The sequence below is a fragment of the Carassius gibelio genome, chromosome A10, assembly GCF_023724105.1.
Source record: "Carassius gibelio isolate Cgi1373 ecotype wild population from Czech Republic chromosome A10, carGib1.2-hapl.c, whole genome shotgun sequence".
In the NCBI taxonomy this organism is placed as follows: Eukaryota; Metazoa; Chordata; class Actinopteri; order Cypriniformes; family Cyprinidae; genus Carassius; species Carassius gibelio.
Window position 1 is genome coordinate 14,276,245 of NC_068380.1, and position 27,794 is coordinate 14,304,038.

The 27,794-nt window shown below is 38.2% G+C and overlaps 1 protein-coding gene across 1 annotated transcript in view; it reads left to right on the forward strand.

Annotated features, from left to right (window-relative positions):
- The first annotated feature begins 19,355 nt into the window (after window positions 1-19,355).
- LOC128021281 (protocadherin-1-like) overlaps window positions 19,356-27,794 on the forward strand; it is a 77,853-nt gene continuing 69,414 nt past the window's right edge. Inside the window, exons 1-3 of the mRNA XM_052608385.1 lie at window positions 19,356-19,973; window positions 24,054-24,872; window positions 25,512-27,698. Of these exons, the coding sequence (XP_052464345.1) occupies window positions 24,081-24,872; window positions 25,512-27,698 (2,979 nt within the window). The 5' untranslated portion in view covers window positions 19,356-19,973; window positions 24,054-24,080. The remainder of the gene's footprint in view (window positions 19,974-24,053; window positions 24,873-25,511; window positions 27,699-27,794) is intronic.

A 27,794-nucleotide genomic window follows, 5' to 3' on the forward strand; every position in this document is an offset into this window, starting at 1 on the left:
AAAAGCATTGTAGAGTGATTTACTATCTACTGCTACTACAGCTCCTGAATTTGATGGATTTTTACTAAGAAATCGCCAGACTGACACACTAATTCCTCACAGATCCTGATTATACAAGTGCCATCGATGAGTTTTCGAAACGCTGTTGAAATTGACAGCCTTGAGAGAAAAGTTTTATAATGCCACTTCAGACTTGAGGGATCTGCAAAAGGCCATTTTCATAAAATGAATGTATTCAAACAAGACATCAAATGTTCTCTCCAGTGAGGAAATTACTACAAGGTTTTATAGTGCTTTATAAGCTCCAGCAATTTTGAACCTTGTTTTAGGCAGAACAGCATTGTCTACGGTTTATGAATATCTGCTTTTAGAGAGATTTTAAGCTTCAGCAATTACAAAACTCTTTGTAAAAGTCTCAAATGAAAACTCCAAAAGTACAATCATGCTTTACAGTGGTTCCAAACGGTAACACCTATTAGTTGCTTATTAGCATGCATATACTAGAATATTAGCCATGTATTAGTGCTAATTAAGAACATATTAATGCCTTATTCTACCTTACCTTATTCTACATCCCTAATCTTACCCAATACTTAAATATAACTTCTACCTTACTAACTATTAATAAGCAGCAAATTAAGAATGTATTGAGAGAAAAGTCATAGTTAATAGTTAACAAGTGTTACCTATTCTAAAGTGTTACTGAAATCTCCTTCCCTTTAAAACGGTTAAGTGGTCACAAATATGTTATCTGTTGAGTGTAAAATAGCATGTACATTTTAAAAAGTTTTATTTGCATCACTATACTAGCAAATGATGTTTCCCTAATATACTTTTATGGTGGCTCATTCAATTGCAAAACCTTGTTTGGGTGGAGCATGCTTATTGTTAAAATGCCATGTTTTATTTACATTGAAATTATGTGTTCTTAGAAACTATCGCAGAGAATTAAGTTCAAGGTTTCTAGTTGCAGCACACAATTACTTTTTGCTGTGAGTAATTATGACAGATTTGTACCGCCCAATCCCCCCATGCTCAAAATGTTCTCTTTATAAACAACAATCTCTGTTTAAATGTCAAAATGCTTCCATATTTGGTTCTCACCGCTCCGAGCCTCTCTTGACCCTCAACCCCAGCCAAGTCTTAAGCAACCGTAAGCAGACAGAATATTTACAGTATACCTACTCTTCTGTTTCTTCCACAGTTCACTGTAAGGTTTTAAAAGAATGAAGGGGAAGAATTAAATTATCCTTATTTTCCTAACCAGATTCTATCTCACATTTTCCACATAAGCATCATAAGTTTTGTGTTTTGCTTTACAGCATTCAAAGCCAAAGCTGGTTAATTAAGATATGACAGACAAACTCACACCTCCATTAGACTGGTCTATTAATTAATGTGTCAGTTGTGACAAGACTATGTGTGGCATTTAATTTCTGTCACTATATAGTTGCAGGTGATATTCACAGTTATCCTGAAAACAGAAATGCTGAAAAATACTCTTTTCACATTTCCATGGTTGACAGGGTAAAAATGATGAAGTCAGGTAAACTTCCGTTAAACCTTCAAAACTGGTCAGAAAGGAGAAATATATAGAATTTGCCATTACTCACTTCTTAAAAAAATAAAATTAAAATAAAACTGCTCTCTTATATATATATATATATATATATATATATATATATATATATATATATATATATATATATATATATATATATATATATATATATATATATATATATATATATATATATATATATATATATATATATATATATATACTAACCCTAACCCTAACCCTAAGGGCAGAAAGGGCACTAATTGCTAAGCCACGACTCAAGACAGTCCAGCATATCTAAAGCAATTTTAAGACAAATACACTGTGTGCTTAGTGTTCAGATGAAATTTTGTGTTCAGGATACCGTTTCTCTTAAGGTGCTGCTCATTGCAAGGTAAAGGTAATGCCTTCGGCGTCAGACAATACCCTGACACTGCGCTCCGAACACTTTCCGTTACAACATCAAAGAGGTACAGATCATGTAAACACAGAGCACATTACATCAAAGCAGAAGACTTCATGTTTATAGCCCCTGACTCCCTCTTCCTCTCTCTTTTCAAACACTTGCATTTACTCAGCAAAAAGGGCCAGTCGTGGTTATTGTGTTTTTCCACTCTCCTCGGCTCGGAAAACCATGCTCCGGCTGTTGGGTAAATGTTTTCTTTGCTCCCAGCCAGAAGAGCTTTTGTGAATATTATCCGAAAGAACATGTTAACGTATGTGCAGAAGCCTATAACGTACCACATTCTCCTGGGAACAGACGTACACGTGTTCCATAAATTAAAGTCTGAGATATGCCTATACCGCAGTTAGAGCCGGTGGATTCATATATTATCAGGATGTTCCGCTGGTGGAATGGGATCATATCTTCAAAGCTGGTCCAGACTGACATTCAGCTACTTCCGAGAGCGTGTGTCTGTGATAAACTGGCAAATAAGACTGTGAGAAGCTTGCGATTTAGACGAAAACACATACGCCAACCTGATATCCTGCAAAACTAGCCGTGATTTGATTCCGAAAGACAACAGAGTAACATGTTTCACGAGCTGGGGATTTGTACAAAGAGCCAATTGTTAACAACTAATTACAGACATGCACTGCAATCATAAATTAATAGCGTTCCAAGGGGCAGAAATAATCCTAATTGAAAAAAAAAAGAGCTTAAAACATACTAAACCTAGAGAAATGTACAAATAGACACTGTTTGCGCTAATCCTCTCAAATCTGTAATATTGATTTAAAAGCATTTTTCTCTTCTTCATGAGAAACCGTTTCATTAGACCACTGTATCATTAAGAGGCTTAATATGCTATTTTCTTGCCGGCTGTCTTCTCTGTGTTTGGTGCGTGGGTAAAAAATGAGCATGATAGACATTAAAGCAGAGCTCTATCACTGTTGGCCATGCCGGTTTGACAAGAGTCTCACCGCAGATCCACACAGTTGTAATCCCACTAAACAACCCGATGGCAGATAGCCTAGAAGGTAGAAAACAAGCATCTGCTAAGGAGTAAGCAGCATGGCAGGGAAAGAGGTGAAACGTGGCTGGGAGCAAGTACGGATACATTAAACACTCACTGAGAAAGGAAGAAGAGACACAGAGAGAGAGAGAGATCTCTAAAGCTGGTAAGATGACTAATTTGATCACCGACTACTTTGATATTCAAGTTAAGACATGTCAGAACATGTATTTCTCTTGGTGGTAATTGCTGTGGATGACAGCGCGTGATGTGCAGGTACCAAAGTAAAATCACTTGTACAAGCTCAACTAGAGCAAACACGCACCAAAGTACCAGGTTCAATATCAATGGAGCAGGGAGACATACAAAACGTGAGGAGATGGGGTGCTTGCCTATGTTTAAGCTCACTGTGTTTTGTGGTTGTAGATTTTGGCTAGATGATCTTCTGTTTGGATCCTTGAGTAATAAACTATAGGCCTCCAGGGTATCTCCTCTGTCATGTGCTCCCTTACAGCCACATACTACTGAGAATAATAGAATCATATTAAAATCAGTAAAGAATCATTCTATCATTACAATAATAATATATGTTATCCTATTTTCTTATACTTAACATTAATAATAAGAATAATATTTACATTTATTTACTGATAATCGTAAATCTGTGCCTTTGTATATTCTGAAATGTAATATTTTAAGTATAATTTATCTATTATTATTAAGCCATTATATTTATAAATATACTTTTATTATACAATTATTTATAGTATTTAATACAACCTAAAATGCATAGGAAAAATAATAATATTCAGGATAAATAAATATAAGAAGTATCAGTCGATCAATCAATCAATAATTTTTTTTACTAGCAATTACATACATGCAAAGTATAGCACTACTGTTAATAATGTGTTAAGAATAATATGATATTCTTCTCTCAAAAGTAGACTTCTTCAACATTGCATGGTAAGGACACAGTGTAACTGAAGTTATTCTGTCTGTACTCAAGCTGCTCGATGCCTAAAGCACAAAGTCATGACATACAGAATTCATAAGTCACTTCTCTCTAGTCTGATACTCTCCTGTCTGTCCTACAACCTACAAACAGTTTCTGTCCTGTTAGATCCTCTGGAGGGAACATAGGTGGGTCATGTCCTGAATCCAGCCCGAGGAGGGTCAGGTTTCTGCTTGACACCCCAATCATCAAAGCATTACAGCTGATGTCCAAAAAAAAGAAATAGTTTTAATGTATATTTTATAAAGCAGAACATAAATTATATAAAATGGATGGAATTTGTATTGAATTCACATAGCTTAAAGTTAAGACTGAAATGTCTGGAAGAAAACGAATCTCCCTCTTGCTGTTTTTGCATTGCCCTCTGTCTCAACTGACATGTTTTACCAACCTTTACAGGGCATGTATGCACTGACTACCCAGCTTACATCTAGACTAGCTCTTCATTAATTAACTCACAGGATGTTCTGTTTGACCCACTGTGTGTGCTCTGAAGGGGACGATGGCTCATATTGCACCAGAGTCGGTAATTTGCACAGAAAAAGACTCATTCTTTATTCTCTCTAAATTAAGACATCTCTCTTTTTCTCCAAACGAATCCACTTCATCTAAACCTACCTGGCCCCTCCCCCTCATAACAGAAACCCCTCCCTTTTACTCCATTCCTCATGCTTATTAAACTATAATGTGGTTTTAATCAGCTCATCACCTCTGGAATAGATCTGTGGAGACAATTTATCCTCTCAGAGGACAACTGGACAGCTCAAAGGGTCTTTTATAGCACAGGAGACTTTTAAAAAATATGTTTCATATGATAGCGACATATTACACAACTGGTTGAGCTAATGTGCATTTTAAATACATAAAAATACACACTTCACATTTGAAGGAATAATACATTTTCCGAAAAAAATTTAAATTCATCCAGGCAGCATTCATTGCATAATGCTAATTACCTCAAAAATAATTTGGACTCTAAAATGTTTATTTATAATTTGGTACACTAAATTTCAAAACATTGTTATAAAAATATAAATAATTATTATACTAAAACAATTCTAATACATGCTTTTTTTGTTTAATATAATATTTGATATACTGTTGGAAGGATATGAAGCTCAAAAATACAGTGGTAGCTGTACACGTGAGTTGGCACTCTATATTTGACAATAATATGTCTTCGTCAAATGATATTTAAGTGCTCAGTTATATAATTAAAGCTCTGTTTCCTACAAAATGATGTATGGATAAACAAGTAAACCTTAGTTATTCTTATATTTATTTTATAAAATCAGTAAATAATTTTAAATGTTTTTGAGAGAAGACATGTATTAGATTATGTACATTAGGTTTTATAACAATGTGAAAATACAAAATTGAGTATCAAATATGATGCAATAGGATTTATAGGGTTAAACTGTAAAGATGTTTAAATGGTTGGTGTTGTGTTCATACACATTTTTTTTTAATATCTTGTGGCTATATTATTGCAAAAGAGTTTTTATATGCTTGGCTCCAGTCTTTCACTTTAACATAGATTTGTTATTTTTCATTCAGGAAAAGAAGGTACAAATTGGAAATAATTTCTTTGCCAATCAATATTATATCACAATGTTCTCAATATATATTCATTGGTAGGTTCTCTCCTTTGCATTTAATATCATTGCTTTCTTGGAGAAACAATTGAGATATTAAGATCACAATTGTTAATGTTCTTTCTTATGGGCTTTTCCCTCTCTCTTCTGAAATAACTACTGTATTCTGCCTAAGAAAATACAAGGCCAAACCTTTCTTCACTGTTTTTGACCAAACTTATATTCGGCCCATAAATGAAAGCACCCAGAGGCAGGAAGCGTAAATAAAGTAAATTGCTATAGGATGCCATAACATGAGGCTGTTTGAAATAGAGGCTGAAGTGACAGTCATTTAAAAGCTCATCTAGCTGGGCTGGCACGACGTTACTCAACAAGACAAATGGCTGAAGTAGTCAGCTCACTGTAGTGGCTTCACCAGAAGCCAGAGGAAACCTACTTAATAGATATTACAAAGCAAAGCGAGAAAGTTCTGCACTTCTCTGCTCACACAAGCTATTTCTTAAAGGCCATCCACGTTTCTTTCCCTGCAGTACCTCTCCTCTTTTAGCAGTCTCGGCATGCTGTGTTTTCTCTAAAGCTTTCATCACCTCTCCTCCCCAGCTGCCTTCAGCATCGCCTACACACAGCAGCCTCGAGCATGACTTCCAGGGCAGATGCTTCCTCTGGACACTAGAATAGAAAGGGTATATAAGTTCAATGTGCATGGTACTGACAAAGACAGCACTGTATATTTAACTGAAGTCAAGTAGGAGGAAAATATAGAGACTTCATCTATTATGGGGAAAGGTGTTGCTTCAGCTATCGGCACTTTGGCCCTAACTAAACTCGCTTAAAACAAACTTTTTACACTCTCACTAGTTTAAATTGTCCAATAACAAAGTTCAACAGTGTATATATTCTTAGATCACAGGTGAATACTGTCAGGTTTTCTGAAAACCAAGAATATTTTCAGTATATTTGAAATTCTGTATTGTTTGACGATGGCAGAAATTATGTTCTGGCATCTTGCACGTTTGCTATTCGCTATTTTTAACCGTAGTAATATTACAGCGACCAAAGATTTGTTATATTCCACAGTTTTAACTAAACCACTGTCAAAAAAGCTGTCGTGTTCTGTTGATGTTTGGAAGGATACTTTACAGAGATCACTCTTGAAAGGTTGCCATGTCAACTTATTATAAGTGACACTTTTTAAGTGTCTTTGAGCTTGTTGTCTGGGCTAATAAAGCGATTCAGTTTAAATTTGGAATTAAGTTTATTATGGATGTTCTAGTTTTTTTTTTTTTTTTTTTTACATCTGGCAACATTAGTGAGTCAAAAAAAATTACCCTGTGATCTAGTACAGAAAAAAAAACACAACTCTAATATGCATTTAAATAAGTAACATTTTTGTAAATGCAGCAGTCATTGAATTTTTTGTGCGTCAGAAGCAGTTGTGGAATGCGGTTGTGAGTTTGTGTAAACTAGTGAACAGTGTGTGTACAAAACAGAATTAAGTACTAAAAGGTGAACTAAGAAACCGAATTTAGCTGTAGTGTGTACATGGCCAATTACCTACATTTACCTACTTTGTCTACCTAATGCTGATTTCACAATAAAAGGCCAAACCATTCTTCATTGTTTTTGACCAAATTTATATTTAGCCCATGAAAAACAGTAACTTGTTCAGTAACAACGTTCAACAGTAGGTATTCATACTTCACGTTTAAATGTTTTCCAGAATAAAATGGCGGCATCTGTTGTGTTCAAGAGGCTAATTTCACAGCTAGCATATTACGTATCTGAAATACACACAATGTACATATAATATTTTCATACTTTTGGCATAATTTGACAATTGCAGCCTGATTGGAGTGAATAAAAAATGCGATATCTTCCTTGTTTTCCCTTTTGTTTTCTTCATACATTACATATCTCATATTTCATTTCAAACAGCCTGTCCACTGACAGTTTTGTTTCCATGGTTACAAAGAACACTAACCTCTGAAAAAAAAAAAAAAAAAAAAAAAACTTTATTGGGGACATGTTTTGAAATGTTTGTTTTCAAAGAAAACAGCATAATAATTGAGAAATAATTACTGCTCGTTCTCTCTCTCTGTGTGTGTGTGTGTGTGTGTGTGTGTGTGTATGTGTGTGTGTGCGTGTGTGTGCGTGTATATATATATATATATATATATATATATATATATATATATATATATATATATATATACACACACACACACGCACACACACACACACACACATATATTTATGTATATTTGTTTAAAGAAATTATGATTGCATGGTAGATATTAAATAAGATGAAAGTGCCCAGAATGCAGATTTTTGATGGCTTTGTGGAATAAAATATGTGTGTGCAAGGGAAGAAAAGGGGTGCTGAAGATGTACAGGGTATTCTCGATAAGGGGTTTGATATTAGTTGATAACACTGTGTGTGAGCCAAAACACCGGACTCTTTAAGCTGTCAGTCAGGGTTTACACACAAAAAACCCTCCTTCTTTCTCAAAGCTATCTGAGATGTCAGATTGCATAGCTAATAGCCCCATCGATGTGGAAATAGCATCTCAAAGCAAATAAGCTGCTGATGTCTCTCAAACAGGAAGAAAATCAATTACACACCGTTTTTAGTTTTGCTGCTCTGAGACGTTAAGGCCAAACACAATTATCAACAACACGAAAACAAATACAATACGAACTGACAGAATCACATGAGCAGCTAACTAATAGATGTCAATGGAGACTGACCAGCAGAAACCAATTATATTACATAAATCAAATACCAGAACAATGTAGAAGGAACTGCAATCAGATTGCATTTTCTTACCTCAGATGGAACTTGTTTACATTCTGAAGTTCTAATTTTAAATGTAAAATGAGAGATAATCAATTCTTATCAGTGGTCTCATCAATGCAGAGTTAATTTTTCATCAAATCTCTATGGAGATTTGTAGCTTTAATTATCTGACATTGTATTTTAATTTTAAGCCTGATTAAATCACATGTTTTGTCTTACTTAAGCAAGCTTGGCAGCCAATGGTGTCACATTGCTCCACCTCCTAAAAAACACTAATGTACTTCTCTTATTAAAGTCTATTGTGCACACACATCTTTTTTTCACTCTTTTTTTTAGGATATTGAATGTCTTTTTTTCCCCCCTGACAGCTCCCTGTTTAACCTTGTTCTTGTTTCTTGGATTACTGATTTTATTTTGACTACAATGTTTATTTATGCTCGGTGCCCTGTTGCGTCTTGTGTTTGACTACTACAGCATTGGACTTGGTGATTTAGGTGATGCAATAAACACTGAATTTTTTTTACATTTTTCTTATTCTCCTAATTATACTATTCTTTTATTCTATAATACAAAATACATTAGTAATACCTCATTGTAATTGTTTTAAAGCTTTTACTTGTATTAAAAGGGCAGTTTCTAAAAAGTGGCTAAATAGGACTACAGAGGTTTAGGGGACATTAAACACCATTAAACACCAAACAGAAAAACTCATCTACTCACTAGTCAGCTTTCACAGCCTCGTTGCATTTATAATCATGCTCTTGCAGACTATTCTAATTCAAACTTTCAGGAAAATGTTTTAATGTTTATGTTCTTTTTTCTTTTTTTAAAAACTGAAAGAGTTGTTGGAAGGTTAATGGTGGTCACATTAATGCGATGGTAGTCCATTTATAGCTTAAGTTCAGCTTTTCACTTCTGCCAATTGTATTTAGGCTTAAAGATTCATGAAAGCTGTGTGCATTTCAGAACATTATGATGAACAAAACATGTAAGAATCATAATCTTTTGTTGGTCACGGAGCTTATTTTCTGCAATGATCCAAAAGCCAATGGATAAATCCTGCGTTTTTGTGAAGCAAACTTATGGAATGGGTTACAAAAATACATCATAGCTGGATAACACTATTAAACTTTGGTGCAAAAAACACACTGTATCTTTTCATAAATTGAGGTTTTACAATTGCACATAAGCATTAAATTTCACTATTTGTGGTATAAACATCATTAACAATACATCAAATTGCAACCATGTAGCAATGCCCTGGTAACAATCCACAACAACTCACTGTATTTGTCAGGAATACATCTAAAAGCATGACACAATAAAAAATACATTATTTGATTTATCCTAACATATTTGTGGTACGCTTCCAACATTCAATCCGATTATTTGGACGTAAAAAAAATAAACTATAAAACAGTTTAGTTGCAATCAGCGGCACTTCCGATGCAAATGAGCTCCTCTGTTCTCAAGATGCCATTGTGACAAAAAACAATAATGCATGTTTTTTTCCAACAATTTCTCTCCTGGTATTTTCACTACAAGAATAGATACATAATCATTCATCTCCAGTACACCATTGTTACTGTGAAATTTCTAATCGTTCCCATTACAGATTGTAGCCCAGTGATTTACAGTGGACATAGAAGCCAGTTATAATTACTCTGTGATATATGGCGGTTATTATACCATATTGAACACTATAATACGATAAAAGGCCTCCATGCCATCCACCTCTGCCGCAGTCTGTGGGGGGCGTATGCTGCCTCAGAGCATTGAGGTGTGACAGACCTTTGATGAAGGACTTCATTTAGACCTGTTTGTGCAGTGGCTGGTCAGTGTGAGCTGAAAGAGACCTGCGGGGGATCGCGTTAAGAGACCTCTCATTAGAGAGAGTGAGGCATTATGGAGTCTTCAAGCCCATTCGAAAGGCCACATATGGTTTTAGTGTTTGCTTTTGGAATTTCTGTGTCTCACAGGGGTAGATCACAGGAAAGTGGTGGTTAGATCTCAACAATATAGAGTTGAGGAGATTATGCCTCCTGTTCGTGGGCCAGGACTCACTCAGTTTAATGTTTAAACTCACTCAGTTTAACTCAGGACAATGCAATTTATGATGCTTGTCATGTATAATTAAGGACACATTATATATTTGTACCATTACAATTATCAACTAAAATTAGTTTATTTATTTTTTTAGATAACACTTCAGAATAGGAAACACATATTCACTATTCACTAACTTTGCCACTTATTATATAGTTAGTAGGGTAGTTGTTAAGGTTTGGTATTAGGTTGGATTGAGGGATCTTGAATATGCAGAATAAGGCATTAATGTGTGCTTTATAAGCACTAATAAAAAGCCAACATGCTAGTAATATGCGGGCTAATAAGCAACTAGTTAATAGTTCGAATTAAAAAGAATTAAAAGCTCTTCAGATTAACAAAAAATAACTTCTGAGAACCTAACTTTGGTGGTTCTATGAACTTTGTGCAATAAGCTCCTTTTGTAACCTATATTTTAAGACTGAAGAATGAATTAAAAAAGGGGACATGATTGTGTCTAGCATGAGGAAAGTCCATCACATGCAGTCATTATGATAAGAGATGAGCCACCAAGCAAAGGAGAGACAGGTAACACCAATACTTGTTTGCTAACAATGCTAACTAACTGTAGAAACATAATGCTACCAGGGCCGTTTCTTTTCCAAGCAACATTGTCTGAAGCACTCTAATGAAAAATAATTATTTTAGCTTGTTCTCCAAGCGAGAAAAGTGCAGTTTTACATTGTGTTGGTTAATGTTCCTTTGGACGAAAGCCACGCACATTAATCCTTGTCTTTGCATTTAACAAAGCTAAAGGCTTATAATCATCATTACTATTTATTCATTTACATTTTTTTTTCAAGCATTGCTTCAGCAATTTGAGTTGGAGGAAAATTAGTCCTCCACTGAGGTAGCCAAGACATCAGCTCTGTTCCAAAACCTATTGAGCTGCTTCTGTATTTTATGCATTTTAAAGCATCACACACACACTTTCGACATTAAGACTGTTCCAAAGTGTAATTTATTCAACTTAAACTTAATTATGCTGGCTCCTAAGACACCATCTTTTGCCCAAATAGAAAGGGAACATGGTATGTATCCTTCACGGAGAAAGTAATCCTAGAATAAATTGAAACGAACAAAGAAACAAAGTTGATTACAAAGAATTTATATTTCTTTCAATACTGGAAAGTTTAAATAGTTTTAAAAACCTGATTTTTGGAGTGACAACCGCATTCCACAACCGCTTCTGACGCTCAAAAACGTCCTGTTTTTATGCATATTTATGCTAATTAATGTAGTTCCTCTCATGCTGTGTGAATTTAAATCAATTGTGTTTTTTTTTTTAGTTGAGTGGTTCACTGTTGCTGCCTAAATTAGTCACTTGTGAGGTTTCATTTCAGTTAGAATGATGCCTTAGAAGGGAGCTGCTTATGTAGTCAGTATAATGCTGAAATGAATAAAAAAAAAAGTTAATAAGTTTATAGTGTTTTTGCATGGCTGTCAGTACTGTATGTGGAACGATTACATGATCTCTATACTTTCAAGGCTTCGGATGATAGATTATTAAATGGTATTGTATGAACTGTAGGAATTGTTATCTGAAGCTTCCTTTCATAAAGTCAGTCGGCTTGAAGAGCAAACTCGCTGAGTTTCCAATCATTATGCCTGCTCTGTTTTATTCAAAGCTTTCAGGTGAAGATCAGATGTTTGGCAGTCATGACAACTCACTACGTGTTCTGTAGAAGTCTAATAAAACATTACAGAGTGTATGTGTTCTGCAGAGTGTTTATTATTTATTATTATAGCACAGCATCTGCAGTCAGTGAAAGGGCCTTCATGCTGACAGTGATTTGCAGAGAAGAAGCAACTAAAAGTCAATCATTTTCAATGAGAGTTGGGGATTTCTGGCAGCACGAGTGACAGCGTCAGTTGTGGGCGTGTCCAGCTATGTCACAAAGGTGATAAAAGTTTAACGTCATGCAAATGAACAGCAAGTCAATGCAGCAGCTACTAGTAAGATGAAAACAACGGAGCTCCTGTGATCCGTCAATGGTGAGGGATTTCATTGTTCTATATGATTTGTGTTGTGTGCTCACATAGTGCGATATAATTATGCATGGAAACTATGTTAGAAATTGTCAGCATTGAATTTGATTCATGCATTGATAATTGCTCATCTTGTTCATGATATGATTAATTATGCACTACTGCAATTAATATACCAACCCTTTTGGCCCAAGAAAGAATTTTGAGAAGAAAAAAAAAACAGCTTCTGTGTAAAATAGAATGAAAGCTTATTTTTACCAGCAAACATCCTATTTAGATAGAGACAGACATGGGTGGATGGATAGATTTGTGTTAGATAATAATTTTTGTATTATTACAATTTTTTTCACATGTCAAGTTTTCACAACTCTGCTAGTTACGTAGCCCACCAATAACATTAGTGCTTTCATCAGTAGAAAGTAGCGAGCAACAGTGTAGCAACCTGATGGCTTCCTACAATAATATCTCTGTCAGTGTGAATGGGACATTAAGTGATGCTTTTTAGGGGCCGGCAGAGCTGAAAGTGGTGGATCAACCAAAATATAGCTTTTATATAAGGTCAACAAACCATCTGAATACCAATGTGCACTTACATTCAGTGATTCAGGCAGCGCTACTAGCAAAAAGTGTTTGGCCTTCTCTTAACATTACTCTCCTGGACCGTGTTCAAGGTTGGATCCAACTCTTCATTTGAAAGGAGCAACTCTTCATTTGAAAGGAGCAATTTAAGCAGGTTCCTTGGATGGGAATATCTTGTTCTTCATGCACTGGCTTTATGCTGTCATAATACTGTTGACCCTGAAACGTGTAAAATAGGTTCCTGCCTGGTTGTATTCCTAAGCCCACTTAATTGTCCCCCTGCAGTCTTGTCACATGAATCAGCCTCAGGGCTAAAGCATTAGTTCACATGAATTTCTCTGAAGCAGAGTTGTTTTAATGTGTAAATGTCAGTTTGTAGAAGCAAAAAATGGCCACACACATTATGCTTTTCCATTCATTACTAAAATCATCATCGCATATAGTCGAAGCGAGAAAAAGAGGGAAAAGAGGGAGTTTCAGCTGTAGAAGAACAATGTGTGAAATGACTGTGAGGAAATGTCAAAAGCATCTCATGCTCTAAAGAGGAGAATAATCAAACTGCTTTACTTGTGAAATAGAGCACTAACCAAAGGAACTCCTCGGCACCCCCCTCTGAGTTTGCTATCCCATAATGCAGTTTTATACCTTTGAATATTTCTGAATGATTGACAGTGGTGGGATGTCATTATCACAAACTGTGTGAAAAATGAGTCACTGCTATTACACAATCAAAAAACACGGGTGATTTTAAAGTATCTCACCTTTCATTAGAACAGGTTTCAGGCTATGCAAAACCTGAATGTAGAATTTATTTTGTGAGATAAGTTACTTCTGGAGTATTTAACAGAATTCTGTACAATAACTGCAATTTTTTTGCAATTTAAAATGTGTTTGTCTATTTTTAGGGTGGTACAATTTGGCCAAATTGTTATTATATTGTATATAAATATGGCTATATAATAATATATGATAATAATTATATATATATATATATATATATATATATATATATATATATATATTTTTTTTTTTATTTATTTATTTTTTTTTTATTGTACATAACAACTATATAGTTACAATGCTTACATTTGCGTCTGTCTTAGTTTCTTAATTTTTACATATTAAACCAACTTTTATTTTGATGTAAAAACACAAAGGGGTGCTTTAAAGAGGTGATAGAGGCGGGGCAGCTTGACAATGGCGCGGCCAGCAGATTCTACGAAGGAGCGTCAACCACATGTGACGTCCACGGGCTGGACTCCGCTTCGTCCACAGTGAAAGCCGATCCGGCGATCCACAGTGCAAAATGTATGTATTCCCTCAGCGACCAGCACGGATCAGCTCCAGGCGTGACAAAGCGGATATTGTCCTCTTTTGGAATGTCAAACAAAGAAGTTTCGATTTCACAGTGAAACGCGCATTGTATATTAGACATGGCGGCAGCAGCAACAACAGTACTACAATGAGAATAAAAATACACCTTTTTTCTTGGCATGAACATCTGGGCGGCGCTATGCAAATCTTCCCACATAGTGACGTAAAGATGTGGGGCGTGTTAGAACGAGCCGTTTTAGGGGGGTGTGGACGAGTCTTAAAGGGGGGTGAAATGCTATTTCATGCATACTGAGTTTTTTAAACTGTTAAAGAGTTGGATTCCCATGCTAAACATGGACAAAGTTTCAAAAATTAAGTTGTACGTTTGAAGGAGTATTTTTGTTCCAAAAAAACCTCTTCCGGTTTGTCACAAGTTTCGGAAAGTTTTTTTCGAGTATGGCTCTGTGTGACGTTAGATGGAGTGGAATTTCCTTATATGGGTCCTAAGGCACTTCTGCCGGAAGAGCATGCACGCGCCCGTAGAGCAGAGCACTGAGAGGCTGAGCACAGGCATTCCCTGATCAGAGCAAAAGGAGTGTGTTTTTGGTTACCAGGGCAAGACAACCCTGCACAGATTACCAAAAGAGAAACAGCATTAAGGGACCAGTGGATGGAGTTTATTTTTACAGAGCATCAACGGAGTTGTGCAAGTGTTTTTGTTTGTTCCCTGCATTTCGAAGATGCTTGTTTTACAAACAAGGCCCAGTTTGACGCCGGATTTGCTCATTGTTTATTTCTTAAGGATAATGCAGTCCCAACGAAAAAGGGTCACGATGGTGTGTTGGAACCACATGCGGTGAGTAAAACTGCTTCAGATATCTCTGTGTTGTTAACTTAGCTATCAGCGCGTAAGCATATCAAGTAAACAACATGCGATGTTGTCATCAAACTGCACTTTCCACATGTACAGCTTAAAAAAAAAATAAAATAAAAAATATGCTCTTGTTAAATTTCAGCCTCTGGATCTGTGTCACAGCTTCCAAACACTCTCAACGCAAAAGCCTACTCACGCTCATGATTCTTTAGCTCCGCCCACACGTCACGCCTCTAGACGCTCGTGTTTTTCTGGGAAAAATCGGTACAGACTATCTTTCTCTTATAAATATAATAAAAATAAAGACTTTTTGGAGTTATGAAGGATGCAGTACTACTCTATAGGTACTCAAGATTAACAAGATATTGAGTAAAAACGAGCATTTCAACCCCCCTTTTACTTTTATAAAGAATATCAATAATTTGAAACTAGTCTTTGCAACTTTACAGATCTTCTTCATGCGCTAAGAGCTTGTTAAACTCCAAAGAGAAAGGAAAATTTAAATAGCATCATTTGACCCCTTTAAAAGTTCTTTTTTTATGCTTCTTATTACACATATGGGAAGATAGTAGCCAAATGCACATTAAAGTGACAAAAAAACTAAGAGCAGTTGCAGAGACGAGAGTTTGATTTGAACAGCATTTCCAGCAATCCGAGCTGCTGTGAGACACTTGCAGACACCTCATATAATGAGCTGCTCACGTATAAGAACACAATGCCATGTTTGACTCTGAAAAACACAGTGCATATATTCAATTAAATCACAGCCTTAAATAACTGCACTAAGTCATATCACAAATTTGATTATATTTCAATTAATTGTACAGCCCTACTTGTGAGACACAAAGATACAGTGAAAAAAACCTGACCTCTGACCTTCTCCCTGTTGCATGTAGGCGGGCACAGCGTGGGTAGAAGCTTCGCTTTGATTGGCTGGCGCCAGGCTCATGAATGAATGGCAGTGCTTAATGAGAGCCCAGGAGAGGTAACCCGACAGCTGTTTGTTTGCTGCTAATGAGAGACAGAAACACTCTGGAACTCTCACACACTGGAACTCTTTGAAAGAGGCTGCCTTCAGAGCGCCTGGCAGAAAAGAAGAAGTCCTACCTCTCCCTGAGGGCCGGGCTCAGGGGTCTGCTGCAGTTATCCGCTCTGGAAGCTCCTGGGTTCTGCCACCGCTGTTCACCACAGATCGGATTTGATGTTTGCACAGAGAGCAGGGATATGTGGCTTGTCAAAGCTTTGCTGTGTCTGTGATAATTAGGCTTAACAAGATTGTATTGATCTTTCATAAAAGATGACTATATAAAAAGATGATGAACCATTTTTAGCACTTAGGTCATGTGATTTTGGTAACAATGTGCGGTGGATTGGTACAGTTTTATCTATACAGAATCCTGCTTTAAATGTTTTTTTCTCTCTGAGCTTTTATAACTCCAACGTAGCATATTGGAAAAAATTAAACGTGTAGTTTCCAACCCCCCAAAAATCACAAAACGTCTGTTGGACTCTTTCTGAAGGACAAAGTGCCTGCTGTCTTTCTTTTATACAGACCTCCTCTCGGCTGGTGGGAGCTGCATGATTTTAACAGACAGCATCAGGTGGCATGCTGTTACACCCAGTGTAGAAAACATGCACCATATTGAATACATACAGGGCTAAAAATATTGAGTTGAATCCTCCGTTTTGCAATGTGAACACTGAATTAAGCATAGCAGGTTCTACTTTCTGCTCCACTGGTCTCACAGCAATCAATAAAGGCCTTGGCAGACGGTTTGTAAGGTACTTAAAGGGATAGTTTTGCCTAAATTAAAAATTCTGTCATCATTTACTCACCCTCATGTTGTTCCAAACCTCCTAAACACAAATAGAGATGTTTAGTGGAATGATTTCTGTACAATGAAAGTGGATGGGGACCAGGGGCTATCAAGCTACAATTCCAAAAGCACACTAAATGTAGTTCATACTTGTTTACAAACTTCTGCGCTAAATTCAGAAGTCATCCAGTAGCATAGACAGCAAATTCTTGATTGACAGATTCAGTCATTTTTCAATTACATAATATAAACTTTACATTCCAGTTCACATATTCACTTAAAAATGCAGTTTGTCACATTCAGAAGTCACCACAATGACGTCACCGGAGCTACTATTAGTGCAACTGCCATATTTGCTTTTATGACACATCTAAAAGCTGATGTATGTCAGAAGAGCTTTTTTTCACAAATGTTTAATAAATATTCGGTCTCCTCCACTGACCAATTCGGAAGAAAACAGGCACATTTGTAAGACGTAAAATGTATGTAAACATGCACAAAGGTGTTTTTGAATTCGATTAAGAAGATTCAAGCATTTACATGCTCAGTAGCGTGTTTAGGAAGCACCACGCAATCAACGTAACTGAGTGGGGCCCCGCAGTCAGGGGGGCCTCTGCAGAACATGATTTCTACAAAGGGGACCCTCCAGGGACTGTTTGTTAGTGTCTCCAAAACTGTAATCACGCCCCTGTACAAGCTTATTTTGTATTGATCAAAATATTTAATGTCTACACCACAGCTTCCAATTCGATCAAAACTGCATTCAGATGGAGCTCAGTCAAATTGATTGAGGTTTTTAAAGGATTTTCAATCAGAATTAAGCCATCAATTGGATTACTTAAAACTGTTGCATTTGGTTTCATGTAAACGTAACTGTGACACAAGGCAGTGTTTTTATGTTTTAAGTTATGATTTCATTTATGTCATTATGGCATGAGCCCACACCTGCCCTAATTTAAAAAAGAAATAAACACACATGGCGTAGATAGATGCAACAGATGTTTCATTTCTGTTGTTTTTGCTGCTGTTGAGTGTCTTCTTCATTCAAAGCTTAATCACACATCTCCATTCATTCCTATATGGGCTCATTTCTAAACAGCAAGTTCAGGGATGAAGTCTAGTCTTCTCTTCACAACAACTGTTACACAATCTAGCATCCTTTCTTCAGCATAAGAACAACAACAGCGGTTCTGGCGGTGCGTGTGTGCGTGCGCGCGCGCGCGTGGGCGATGGGGGAGTGGATTTATGGGGTAGATTAGAGCAAACGTGAACACGCTTTGCAGTGTACATTCAAACGCCTGTGGGTGGCGCCAAAAGAGCAAAGAGCGCCCAGCTCTTAAATGTTGAATGCATCAAACTGTATCTGTTCATTGGATGCGATTCCAACTCGATCAATAATCATCACGTTTCATGATCCAATTGCTCAGTATTATGATCCATGCACGAGAAAGTAATGAGCAATGGCACAGCCAGCAGAGCTCCGTGGTTAACCCTTGGAAGGGTCTGATGCTTAAAGAATTTGAAGCCAACTCTTTAAAACTAACAACTTTAATTAAAATACTAATAATAAAAATAATAATAAAAAAGATAAAGACATTTCCTGAACGAAATGGTTATGGGTGCGAGTCGACTCACCTTAAACGACCGTTTTCCCCAGAACAGTTTCCAAAACCAATTCAAAAGCGATTATTTTTTAATAAGGCCATCACGTTGGTCCCTGTTTTTGATCACATTTTATTTATAGGCATTTTACTGTTAGTTTTTTTGTCTACCAATCCAGTTCCTATACCCAACTCTGGTCAATAAAATAGCAACTTGCAGGAAATTCTCGTTTGTGTAGCCTATAAACATTCTGATTGTTGGCTATTTAAGAAATTCGATTTAAGGTCCATCAATCAAATCCTAAATTCAGTCCGAAGGGTGTTACTATCAGACCACATTTATCGGTCCGAAATCGGCGGTGTTGTTTTGGACACAAGAAAGTTCAATGACTCGTGAACCGATTCAGTCAAATTCATGGTTGTGTGAACAAGTTTAAACAATTAATTGAAGAGGTCTGACCCGATTTGTTCACGAATCTGTCTTACTAATAGGAAAGCAATGAAACGCATTTAAAATGATATGGGCCATATATATTAGACTATTAACAATTATTTTCCTAACCTAATTGTGCTTTTCTCATCAAACAGCCTGTGGCTCACAAGAGCCCCACCTCCTGTCTGTCTGCGCGTCCGCCTGTGCGCGCTTCTGGAGAGGGGACAGCGCGCGGTGCTGAGAAATCTCTCCACTCACTCTCTCGCATGCATAGAAATGCAGGATTAACCCTGTGCGGAGAAGATCCCTGAGCCAAAACTGCGCTGATAGTCTACTTCTGAGGAAAGAGAAGGGGAGAAACCCGATTCCATACGTTCTGCCATGTACTGTCACATTTGTACATTATTATTACGCTATCATTCCGTAACGTATAACGAGGTGCAGTCCAAATTTGTGAGAACCTGTACTCTCCTAAAATGACTATTTGAGGATTTATGGACTGAAACGGGGGAGGTTGCTCGTATTAGAACTGTTCCTGCGTTGAGAAACAACATAAAAGACATTTCAACACCCATCATCAGCCGTAATTTCTAATCCATTAAGACTTAAATGAGTGTCGGCGTTGTCGAACTGACGCGGAGTCGAGGGAATGGCGTGGGAAAATAACGCGTTCACTTATGGATCGGTTTCCAACGAAAGGATGATATGTTTTCTTGATATCTGGATCCTTTAAAGCAGGTGTTTAGGACTCCGTGTAACCACGAAGGAAACATCAGCTGTAGTTGATCCTCAGACAAGAAGCCTCGGTCTCGGCAGGAAAAAGTGATCGACGGAGGTAGGCAATGAACTTTATTGACGCCTCTGGAAAATTAATAAAGCTAAGGGGAATGCTCGTTATGTCGATAGGTAATATTAAAAATTTCGATACGGCGGTATGCCACTGCAGAAAGTATATTGATTTTTGAAGATCATCTATAGATGTCAATGATATGTGGCAGCCCTATTATTTCGAGATTCTGACCGCATTTAGACGGGGTTTATGTGCCGCAGAATCAATCGGGCTGTTTAGGTTTACATGCAATTAACCACTTGTTTGTCGCCTCGCCACTAGCCTAATATTTAATGCGACGCGAATTCACGATTCTTATTTATTAGTGCTGTAAACGTTTTGCGGATCTTTTGGTGCGCATTTTAAGGTACCGAATATCAATCGTACGGATCCAGCTGCGGTGAAGATAGTTGACGAACGACCAGTTGAATGTGCTGTTTGCCGTGCGCAACTGCATGTTATGTTGTAACATTATTATCGTTAGTAACTCGCCATCGAGCCGACCTGGGTTGGATTTTATTCCACAGGGCTGCAGATAAAAAAGGAAATCGCAGTGGAGCGCCCACCTGGGCTGGCAGGGTCAACAGCAGGATCAATGTTTGGTCAAATCTCTGTAAGACTGATTGCAGGATTCCCCCATCCGCCATCTCCACCCACAACCCCGTCTGAGCTCAAAGGAAAGTATGGCGTGCGTCTACAAATTGGGGATTGCAATAAATAAATAAATAAATAAAATCCCAATCAACCCCCCTGTGAGTTGATGATAATAATAAGTATTATCATAATTGGTACATACATTCATATAGCTATCAAAAACAAAAAAGCAAACTAATAATGCACTTATGATAGCATTCCTAATGATAGCATTTTCTAATGAGCTTATGCAAAGGATAAAAATAGCGCATGGTCTTAAACAGCCATTACTGAATTCATTTGCCTGTAAAATGATCCAGCGTTTGTCCATAGGGAAAGGTATGGCTAATAATATGGGTAACTGATTTAATTGGACTGAGCTGAAATGCTAAACCTGTTGAACCTGAATGAATGCGATAACAGCTGATTTACAGCACTGCAGAAATATAAAAGGTCACAATACTTCAGGGAAAATAAAATGTCTGCATGAACTATCAGTCTCAAGAGAAGAGCAAAAATGTCTTCAGAACTTGTTTAAGGGTTGCTCTCCTTCATGTTCATCTCTGAAATTGTTGCAGGCATCTTGTGCAGTGTAAGCAAGGCTTGAAATGTACAGCTGAGGGTTCAGTCTGAAAGTGCTTGTGTTGGATTTTCAACAGACCTCTGAATATTCTCAGCACTGTGTGAGACTGATACTGGCTGAATGTGGCTGGTTCGTTTAGATTGTCTAGGTGCTTACCAGCATTCAGGGAATGAAATAATACATAGTGAACATATGTTCTGCTCTTTACCTCTCCACAGCGTGTTACCAACTGATGTGTCTCAAACAGACCCTATAGTTTATGTTTTCATCAACATATTTTTCAGCGCTTACATTTGAGTTCAAAGCCAATATAATAACCTTTTGAACATGAGGCACTCTGAACAGCTTAAATCAACAGCACTTAAATAGTTTTTTGAGTGTTTGTAGACTCTTATCAGGATGAGATGAAGTGCTTATGCTCTTGTGGTGTTGAAGAGTCTCTTATGTAAAGGATGCTTCCGTGTTTAACATTTTTTTATATTATTATTATGATTTGCTAGATCCATATATGAATCTCTTGTCAATTTATTGTGGCTGCTGAGGGAGTAAAAAAAATGAAAATGGCTTCTACAGCCTGTCAAATATGGCATGGAAAAGCACTCAAATGAACCTCCCCCTTGCACATTTCTTCAGCAAAATGTTTTCACTACCCTGTGAACCGCCCCAACAAAGGCAAAACGCAATAAACATGTCAATGCTGGAACTGAGGAAAAAGAGCTTCATAGTTTTTTGATTGATTTTTATACTCAGTTTTCTCAGAATCTGAGGATAGTTCAGCTTGACATGTCTGTCAGATGACAGATCAGAGACTAAGAGACCCAATTTCGGTCATAACCCACTTTTGACCAAATGTGTAGTTATTGTGCTTTTGTCTTTGTAGGGCACTGCAGCGTCAGTGAATTTCTATTCAGTTTGAATTGAGTGGTTATACAGTAGAACTGGCTTGAAGGTTCCTCAGTTGCAGGCAGGTTTATTGCCAGGATTCTTTTTTTTTTCTTGGCACAAATCATTACATGCACTAGTCAGTTACTTGGAGCAGCAAACGTAAAGCCCTTATGATTGATCAATTCTGAAAAAAAAAAAAAAACATATTGCACCAAAACATCACAAAATTGCATTTCATTCACTAAGACATAATGCATGGGCCAACATATCATCACAGTTAGAAGTATTTTCACATCCGTAGCAGTGTTCCAGTCTCACTGGATACTTGTGTGGTTGCTCACTACATTACCACCTCCCCACTGCCATGAGTGCAAGTTATTGCCTGGGCCTTCAGAGTCTGTGCTTTATGCCACAGCCCCTAAGCAAGTTTTTACCCTATACACTATCAGCACAGCTAAATCGACAGGAGGCTGCCCTACAAATGCAGAAAGAGGACACATCAATACCTGGGCAATTAGTGCATCAATACGCTGCACTCCAAATCTTAACAGATACGAAGGAATTGTATTTCTTATTGGATTTCTATGCATTCTTGTGTTTAGCTATTTTGTATAACACTTATTTACTTTCCTTTGTATCATGGCCACTTGCAAAGCTTGTATTGATTCTGGTTTGACTCATTCCCCATTCTAGATGTTACATGGATGTTTTGCATATAAACATACAGTCTTCAAGGACTGTAGCATTATGTGGCCCAGCACAATAAACTGTCTACTGTCTTTTAAAGGCGCAGCATCATCTCACTCAGAAAATAATTACAATTTAAAACTATATGGTGCTCAAAAAGGAGAGAAACCTCGATCCAGAGGAATACTGATCAAAGCAGATGCTAAAATAGAGGATAGTAATTAACGAGGAGGCCTAGCAGGTTGAAAATCAAACATGAGCATTACAGTGTGTAAATTAGCCTGAAACTTCTGAGCCTTGATAGGACAGATATTTCAAATCTGTCTTGAGTAAATCTGTACTTTGAGATAAGGGCTGGCCTTCAGGTGCTTTGTGATCTGGGAGTGCATACCAGTGTTTCACTGAGGGGAATCTTTCAGCTTCCATTCTGTGATGCTGAATGGTTCCTCTGCTGTGTTAGCAGTCTTCTTAGTACGTTTTGTCTCCTCAGCACTTTGCATTGAGAAACTGCCTATTTTACGTTATGGGCCAATCAAATGAGGGTAACCTTCATTAAAGGGAAGTCTTCCAAAATAATAGCCCCATCACTGGCTGTGAATATGCATTGGATAAAGCATATGTTGAGGAAAGTGCATTATAAACTGCATGTAAGATGGTTTAATTTATCTTGTAAATAGTACAAAGCTTGCTGAGCTGTTGTTTCGAGCCTAACAGTAACCCATACCTTCTTATTAAAGAGCCCATTAAGAAGTGTCTTATTGCGTGTTCTAAATCATTAATTTTCAAAAGCATCTTAAAAAAGGCTTAAAAATTAACATTTTACTGTGTGGTATTAATAGGGATAATGTACCTTCCAGATTTCAGAAATAAAGTATTTTTGTAGCAATGAAGCTACTAAATCATTGGTTGAAGGTGAAAACATTACCATGGTTTCAAACACCTTTATGAAAGACATTTGTACAGTAGGTCTTTATTGTCTTTCTTCGCATACAAGTAATCGTCCGCTCAAAAATGAGGATGATAAATAATGTAAGATAATGAGAGAGGAGGCTTTTAGTGGTGTCGGGGGAAGAGGCATTTTCCGGGAGCTTTTACCACTCTTAGCCTTGGATTTAGTGCTCACAATGTGTACACAAAACAGTGTGTGGTGTGTGCCTTCTGTTTCCCCCTCAGTTAGTCCCTTACTGGTAAAGTCAATTAAAAGAAAATAGGAAATGTGTTTTTCTTTGTTTTGTTCAAAAGAGTACCACATGACACACTTGTTTATGATTTAACATGTTTTTCACACTGTTTTGCAGACTGAGGTGTTACCTCTCCAAGGGCCCATGGATCTCCCAGTGGTGTTGTTTCTCCTGTGGGGACTGTCACTGGACTTGCTGAGTGTTGCCGTGGGTGGCATTCTATACCGCGTGCATGAGGAACAACCTCCAAGCACACTGATTGGCAGTCTGGCGGCTGACCAGGGCCTACCAGACACTGGACACCTGTACAAACTGGAGGTGGGCGCTCCCTATCTGCGGGTGGATGGCAAAACTGGAGACATCTTCACAACTGAGATTCCCATAGACAGAGAGACACTGAAGGATTGTCGTAATAAAGGCAGGCCCTGCTTTCTGGAGTTTGAGGTATCCGTCACAGACCTTATTCAGAATCAGAGTCCACGACTAATAGAGGGAAGGATCGAAGTGCAGGATATCAATGATAACACACCACAGTTCCCCTCACCTGTGCTAACCCTCTCAGTCCCAGAGAACACCCACGTGGGGGCGCTCTTCTCAATTCCACTGGCCACTGACAAAGATACAGTGAGAAATGGAGTAGCTGACTACACCTTAACAGCAGGACCAGAAGCTGTAGCACTCTTTGGTCTGCAAGTTGCAGAGGACAGAGGTGAAAAGTTGCCTCAACTCATTGTGTTGGGAAGCCTTGATCGAGAACGGAAAGACTCCTACGATCTCACCATCAAAGCTGTGGATGGAGGCAGTCCACCTCGCTACAGCAGTGCCTTGCTGAGGGTCGTCATTGCTGATGCCAATGACAATGCACCCCAATTTGAAAAATCCTCCTATGAAGCAGAGGTCGCAGAGAACAGCCCAGTTGGACACTCTGTGTTACAGGTAAAATCGCAAACATGCTAAGTCAACTTTTATATCCGAACAAAGCTAGATAAATTGCCTGTTGCGTCATGTTGGAGTGTGAAAATTTAATGAGTGCTGCTTTTCCAACCTCCCAGCTGTCTGTTCTTTACTTTGATGCCTTACATCAGTGGAGCAGGGCCTGACTTACCAGATTCATTTTCCTTAATTATTAGAATAATCCAGTTTGATCATCACATACACGTTCATCTAGTTAAAGAATAAATAAGTTAAAAAATACACATTAAATTGGTTAAATGAGATACATGCTCATTTGGTTAAATAAGTAAATCATTATAACTATTAAAGTTGAATTTGAAAGAATAAATTATTGAGATGATCTGTGTAGTCTGTAAACCCCACTCTTTATAGATAGCCTGTGCCCCAGAAATTATGTTATGCAGCGCTTTGACCCTGTTCTCAGTTTTGTGTTATAAATATATTCACTGTTTAAAAACCCAATATTTAATGCCCAGTGAATGTTAATGAATGTTTTTTGTTTTTTTTGCTGTCTTGTCCTACAGTGTTTTTGTACACCGTCTTGAGTATACGTAAAATCCATTTTAAATTTACATTTATTTCAGTGTTTCAAAGTTTCAATTACTATATTTTCTATTGCAGGTGAAGGCTAATGATTCAGACTTGGGTCCTAATGGTGAGATTGAATACACATTACATCAGGCCATTGATCCTGTGCCAAAACTTCTCAGGATAGACCGCTCATCAGGCATCATATATGTCAAAGGCCTGTTGGATCGTGAGGAAATCAACAATTTGAATTTTTATGTTGTTGCACGAGACAAAGGCCCCTCACCCAAAAGTTCTAAAACATATGTTTCTATTGATGTGACTGACCAAAATGACAACGCACCAGCAGTGGAAATCCGAGGCATTGGTCTTGTCACCCATAGTGATGGAGTAGCAAACATTTCAGAGGATATGCCTGTAGGCACTGCAGTGGCATTGGTCCAGGTTTCAGACAAGGACGAGGGAGAGAATGCTGTGGTGACATGTGTGGTTGCTGGTGATGTTCCTTTCCAGCTTCGGCCAGCCAGTGATTCATCAGTTGACAACAAGAGAAAGTATTTTCTGCAGACGACAACACCTCTGGACTATGAAAGGGTTAGGGACTACCGGGTGGAGATAGTGGCAGTGGATTCAGGCAACCCAGCTCTGTCCAGTACCAACTCGCTAAAAGTCCAAGTGACTGACACAAATGACAATTCCCCTATTTTCTCACCAACTCTGTTTGAAGTGAAGTTTGCTGAGGAGAACCAGCCAGGAGAAAAGGTGGTAGATGTAGTCGCCTCAGATGCAGACAGCGGCACTAATGCAGAGCTGGTCTACAGTATTATTGCGGACTCTTCAACAAGGGGACTTTTTGAGATTGACCCTAACTCAGGTGAAGTACGTGCTCGGAGCCCTCTTGATCGTGAGCACAAGGAGCGCTATGAATTCCGTGTTACTGCAGCAGATAAAGGGGTTCCCAGTCACAGGGGTACCGCCACAGTTGTAATCAAAGTACTTGATCGGAATGACAATGATCCCAAATTCATGCTGAGTGGATACAGCTTCTCAGTCTTGGAGAACATGCCACCCCTTAGCCCTGTTGGCATGGTAACAGTACAGGACATGGACGAGGTTGAGAATGCTCAAGTGCAGCTTTCTGTGGAACCGGATGTGGGTAAATTTGTGATCCAGAATGGGACTGGCACTATTCTGTCCAGTATCTCATTTGACAGAGAGAAGGAGAGCAGTTACACTTTCCGCTTGAAAGCTGTAGATGGAGGGGATCCACCAAGGTCATCCTACGTTGGAGTGACCATCAATGTCCTTGATGAGAATGATAATGCCCCTGTTGTCACCAAACCATCTAATTCATCCTTCATACGTCTGTCTCCTATGGCTGCTCCAGACAGTGTTGTGGAAGTGGTCGAAGCTGAGGACATTGATTCCGGTTCCAATGCAGAGTTAGTTTACAGCATTGGTGGGGGAAATCCACATGACCTTTTTTATATCTCACCATCTAATGGTGAGATCATTTTAACCAAGGAACTAACTCGAAAACATAGTGGTCTGCATCGTCTGGTGGTAAAAGTGAGCGATAGGGGCAAACCTTCCCGCCACGCCATTGCCTTGGTACACATTTACGTAAATGAAACCATTGCCAACGTAAGTCATGTGGAGGCACTTGTAGGGCATAGCTTGTACACACCACTAGACATGGACATTGCAGGAGACCCAGATTATGGTTTGGCTGCCCAAAGAAGCAACATTGTATATGGCAGTTTAGCTGGAGTGGCAGGTGTGGTCACTGTGATTGTTGTAGTAGTCTTCATCAGGCATCGCCTTCAAAGAGAAGCTAAGAGTGGTTATCAGGCTGGCAAGAAGGAGACCAAAGATTTGTATGCCCCCAAGCAAGGGCCAAAAAGTGGCAAGGGGAGAAAGGGTAAAAGAGGTAAGCCCCCAAAATCACCTAAACCTCTTGGAGAGGATGAGGAAAGCAGTCTTCAAAAGAGTCTGAAATTTAACCTTGATGGGGTCAACGACAGCCCCAGGATCCATTTGCCTCTGACATATCCGCCTGGAAGCCCTGACCTTGGCAGGCACTACCGTTCCAATTCCCCATTGCCTTCCATTCAGCTCCAGGCCCAATCCCCATCTGCATCCCAAAAGCATCAGGCTGTCCAGGAGCTCCCTGCTGCCAACACCTTTGTGGGAACAGGTGGTGATGACAACTCCACCGGCTCAGACCAATACTCGGATTACAGCTACAAGACCACTCAACCAAAGTACAGCACAAAAACGGTACCAATCTTTCTTTTCTGATTTTGTATGTGCAGTGCTGTGGTAGAAAAATAGGTTTTGCTTGCAATTCCTGATATGGGTCATTTCAATTTTGCT